The 5,147-nt window shown below is 37.5% G+C and overlaps 1 protein-coding gene across 1 annotated transcript in view; it reads left to right on the forward strand.

Moving 5' to 3' along the window:
• Window positions 1–4,450, forward strand: part of LOC110107662 (G patch domain-containing protein TGH) — a 61,946-nt gene extending 57,496 nt beyond the window's left edge. Inside the window, exons 12-16 of the mRNA XM_020837978.2 lie at window positions 1,364–1,850; window positions 1,985–2,272; window positions 2,452–2,580; window positions 3,158–3,397; window positions 3,500–4,450. Coding sequence (XP_020693637.1) covers window positions 1,364–1,850; window positions 1,985–2,272; window positions 2,452–2,580; window positions 3,158–3,397; window positions 3,500–4,282 — 1,927 coding nt within the window. The 3' untranslated portion in view covers window positions 4,283–4,450. The remainder of the gene's footprint in view (window positions 1–1,363; window positions 1,851–1,984; window positions 2,273–2,451; window positions 2,581–3,157; window positions 3,398–3,499) is intronic.
• Window positions 4,451–5,147: the final 697 nt, after the last annotated feature.

The following is a 5,147-nucleotide window of genomic DNA, read 5'->3' on the forward strand; positions in this document are numbered from 1 at the left end:
AGTGCTATGGAGAGTTCTTGAAAGAAAGGAACAATAATACTTATATTCAAATCATTAAAGATATGTATGGAGGAGCTATTACTTGTGTTCAAACACAAGGTGGATTGACCAAGTATTTTCCTATTTCGGTGTGCGGTTACATCAAGGATCAGCCTTAAGTCCATATCTTTTTGCTTTAGTCATGGATGTTCTCACTAGACATTTGCAAGAGGATGTACCTTGGTGTGATGCTTTTGCTGATGATATTCTTCTTGTTGATAAGACTAGAGAGGGAGTTGAAGGTAAACGTTGAATTATGGAGTCAACCTTAGAGTCTAAAGGTTTTCGCTTGAGTAGATCTAAAACGGAATATTATGGAGTGTAATTTTTAGTAGTAATAAACCTAGTGAGGGGATTGTGACTTGGGCGATCAAGTCATAATAAGAGTACACGTTTTAGATATCTTGGATCTATTGTTCAGAGTGATGGTGAAATAGATGGGGATATTATCAGCATAATTTAAGTTGGATGGTTAAGTGGAGGAATGCATCGGGCTTGTTATGTGATGAAAATGTACCCTCAAACTTAAGGGAAAATTCTATAAGATGGTAGTGAGGCCTGCAATGCTTATGTGCTGTCTGTTGGCCATTAAAAGAGAAGCAATATTAAGTTAAGTTGTGACAGAGATGAGATGCTCAGGTAGATGATGGGTTTACTCTTAGAGATAGGATACGAAATGAGCATATACGTGAAAAGGTTGAGTAGCTCCAGTAGAAGATAAGATTTGGAGAGTCGCCTTAGATGGTTTGGTCACATAAAACGGTATACCTTCTCGATGACCCGGTTATGAGAGTAGATGTATTAGATTTGACTTATGTTAAGAAAGGTAGGGGTAGACCTAAAAAGACTTGGTTAGAAAATATTAGGAATGACCTTTCTTTATTAGATTTAAACGAGAATTTGACTTTTAATAGGACACAATGGAGAGAAAGGATTCATGTAGCCGACCCCACGTAGTGGGATAAAGGCTTGATGTTGTTGTTGTAGTAAAGCCAAAATTGAACTAGTTGAAGTGTAGCATGAGCTTACATGGGAAAAAGAAGATGCCTGTGAATGAAGAAATAATAATGATGCCGATGGACCTAAGGCACTTTAAAATTAATAAAAATAAAATTATTTGGCATCTTACGTAATTCAGATATAAGTATCTCTGCAGAATCTCATATTACTTCATCTGCACAGAGTATATTTGAATGTATAAAAACAAGATTAGCCTAGATACCTGGTATAAGCCCACTCTTCCAGTTCTATATGCAAGCATGCAATATGTCAGTGCCAAGCGCAAACTATATTAAAATTTTGATGTGTATTAACTGTTTCACAGGTTTCACCCTCCTGTTATTCCACCTGATTTTAAGCCTTATCACAATTTTGCATCTCCTCTTGAAACTATGGAAAAGTTTTTGGATCCACCTCCTGCAGAAGTCCCTCCACCAGAAGATGACAATGCAAGGTTATTGATTGATGGGTTTGCAAATCTTGTTGCTCGCTGTGGAAAACTATTTGAAGATCTCTCCAAAGAGAAGAATAGATCAAATCCACTGTTTTCATTTCTTAGTGGCGGAATTGGTTGTGATTACTATGCAAGGAAGTTGTGGGAGGCAAAGCATAGGCGTTCAGATCCGGAAAAACAGGCAGGTGTGGAATCAGTTGTATCCAACCACAAGATGACAGCTGACACTCGTGGAAACGTTTTGGGTGAAAGACCACTAAAAAGGAGTTCAGACGAGACTTCAAAATCTGCAATCCAAACTAAAGTTGTCCACTTTCATTCCAACCTCTCTGATACATTCACCCAATCTGCAGCACTTGTGAGTAACTTAAGTGTGTTATCACTTACTAATATAATTCCCTTGTTGTGTTTTTGTTACAAGTTTAGTTCACTGAAAGGGTTTTTTTTTTTATTAGAAAAATGCTACTAAAAATTGATGCATAATTTCTATAGGTTGGATCATCAGAATGTGCTAAGCCTTTCAAAGAGGATCCTGCAAAACAAGACAGGTTTGAGCTGTTTCTTAAAGTGAAGTACCAGGGAGGCCTTCGTTCAACATCTTATGGTGGTACAGATAAGATGTCAGAAGCGGAGCGAGCTCGTGAGAGATTGGATTTTGAGGATGCAGCTGATGCATTAACAAAAGCAAAACGCAACACAGAAGATCGTCTTCAAACAAACCAGCAGTCTATTGAGTTCTCTAGAACTGGAGATGAACGCTTTGTATTACCAGTTGGACTGGTAGGAAATACCTGTCATCTTGCTTACACATGTTGTCATCATAATAATCAACCATTAACTTAATGCCAACTGCTTGGGTTGGCTTTATAAATCCTTCATTCATTTCATTTGATTGTTGGCACAATATATTACTTCACTAAATTAAACTGATTTTGATGGCATCTGGCATGTTCAATAAGACACATCGGTGTTCTCAAGATGAAGAGAAGCTGATAGAAAACATTTTACCAAAAAGGGAAGAATTCCAGTGGAGGCCTTCACCCCTATTGTGCAAACGCTTTGATATTGTTGATCCATTCATGGGAAAGGTACTTCGATCCGATTATGAAACCTACTTTCTTTGGGCATGCTATCACACATTAGGAGATCTGAAGTGAGCTTCCCTCTGTTTGTGGAGGAGGTATAACTTGTGTCGAGGGAAAACTTTTTGCATATTCATGTACATTTTTTCTGAGCTTCATGTTATTTTTACTGCTTAAGGTTAACTCGTCATTGGTCTAGGATTCTCAGAGTTTAGTTGTTTTGATTTGAGTTATGCCTTTTTGAATAACATTTTAAATTTGCGCCAAGGGAAATTTTGCTGTTTTATTCTATTTACGGCTCTTGCACCATCTTTGTGAAACAAAAACTCAACATAAAAAATAGTGTTTTTGACACAATTTTAAGTATTTCGTAATGGTTCTGCACATTTCCAAAAGGTTCGTTCATGGTTTCTCTATATAGTCTTGAAATTTAGGCCTTCAAGCTGTCAAGTGGTAAACAAGTAATGGGTTTAAAAAGTATGAACCGATATGATGTTCAAATTCTTGTGCCTAACATTTGTGCTGCCTGTGAAATTGTTGTTCATGCTTTAGGCTTTCCTCAAATGTTTTCTTTCATCTGTAGCCACCTCCGGCACCAAGACCAAGAAGCAAGATGGATGCTCTGGTATTCATGACAGACTCTTTTATGGATGCTAAGAATGAAGGAATTAGCACTGCAAATAGAAATTCATCTTTTGCTGCAGCAAATAAAGACTCTTTGCCAGCTGCACAGTTAGAAGTACAGGAAGAACAGGTACTAACAGCAGAGCAACCTGACACTGATCTGAGCTCAAGTGTGCAGAGGCCTGTTGATCTGTACAAGGTGCTTATTTTTCCTATACTTAGGGATTCATTGCTGAATTTTCATGCATTTTCAATTCCAATTTTCCTTTCCTGGCAAGATTCTTAATATTCATGCAAACAGGCTATATTTTCTGATGATTCTGATGATGAAGATGATGTGAGTTTCAATTCAGTGGTTGAACCGGAGAAGAGGTCTGATGGGGCAAACACAACTCTGAATCGCATCATTGCTGGGGATTTCCTCGAGTCCTTAGGTAAGGAGCTGGGATTGGAGGTTCCTATGGGTCCTTCGCACTTGGACAAGGCCAATTCCACTAGTTTAGTCTCACCAAGTAATAGCAAACCTTCTCCAGCTCTTGAAACATCAAATGCTTTAATAAATGATAAGGAGGTTAGAATTCATGAATCCAGGATACCAGAAACTACAGGAATCAGTGCAAATCCAAGCAAATCATACAAATCCAATGAGACTGAATCTGTTTATATTGAAGAAGGCAGGCCTTGGCCTAATGATTATGGCTCTTTGAGGGACACGAAGATCATTAGTTCCAGAACTGGGGCTGATGGCAGTTTTTCTTATCATGAAGAAAACAAGGCAGATAAAAAAGATCAAAATCGAAAGCATCGGAGTGGCTCACGGCGTCAACTGAGTAGTTCAGATTCTGATTCTTCGGAAGGTCGTCGATATCAGGACCGTTCCAGATCAGGAAAAAAGGCTTCGTTAAAGAGAAAACATTCAAGGCATGAAAAATACCACAAGCACAAAAGCAGCAGAACTCGACTTAGATGTTCTGATGATGAGAGTGATTCAGAGCTCTCAGAGGATGGGGGAAGGGATAGGAAATCAAGAGATCGGAGAAGACATGCTGGTCGTTCAAAATCTGATGGCAAAAAGTACCGTTAAATCTTGCATTGTGGTTTGAAATCTAATATAATCATTTGAGATGTATATGGAAGTGCCAGTTGTTGAAATTTTGTATTTAATATCCATCATTTAATGAATGCCCATTAGATTTGGGGTTTTAATATATATATTTTTGAAATTGTTAGATTCATGCAAGTTTGATACTCATGCATGGTTGTACATTTATATTCTTATGAATTGTGTTGTATTCAAATTTATTCGTGGATGGCACTCAACTCAAAAAGTAGGATTTTATGAGTTAGAGAAACAAATATAGGAAATAAGTGATTATGGTGAGTAAACAAGTTCTATACATGTGAATAATCTAAGTAGCATGAAGTCTAATATGTCTTTTCATTTCTTATTTATAAGATTAAGAGAGCTCTATGGAAATTATTCCAAGAATAAAAATGAAGAAAGAGTGCATGATATGAAAAATATAAATTAATATAGTTTATTGGATTGAGCTTAATGGTGAACAGTTAATTCTCTACTTTTGATGACAGCTTTTTGGTGAGTACTTAGGGGCAAGTTTTTGATGCGTGGGGTGAGTGTTGGCCTGTGTGACATGTCTATGAAAGGTGAGTCCTTACAAAAGAATGGTGAATCCTCAGGAGTAAAATATGAGCCCATTAGGGTAGAAGTTATAGTGAGCCAGGAAACATTTCAATTAATAAAATTTTGGCCATAAGCAGTATATATCTGCACTTCATGTAACTTGATATGAGGTATCTTTAGAAGGCACATGGCCTTCATTATGGATCAGCTATTTTGGGAGAGTTGGGATGAGTGACTCTTAGGGTGGAACCTATCTAGGTCAGTCCATTAGGCCAACCTGTCAAGAAAGAGTGTCTCATCAACCTAA

Source organism: Dendrobium catenatum, unplaced genomic scaffold (assembly GCF_001605985.2).
Source record: "Dendrobium catenatum unplaced genomic scaffold, ASM160598v2 fragScaff_scaffold_716, whole genome shotgun sequence".
In the NCBI taxonomy this organism is placed as follows: Eukaryota; Viridiplantae; Streptophyta; class Magnoliopsida; order Asparagales; family Orchidaceae; genus Dendrobium; species Dendrobium catenatum.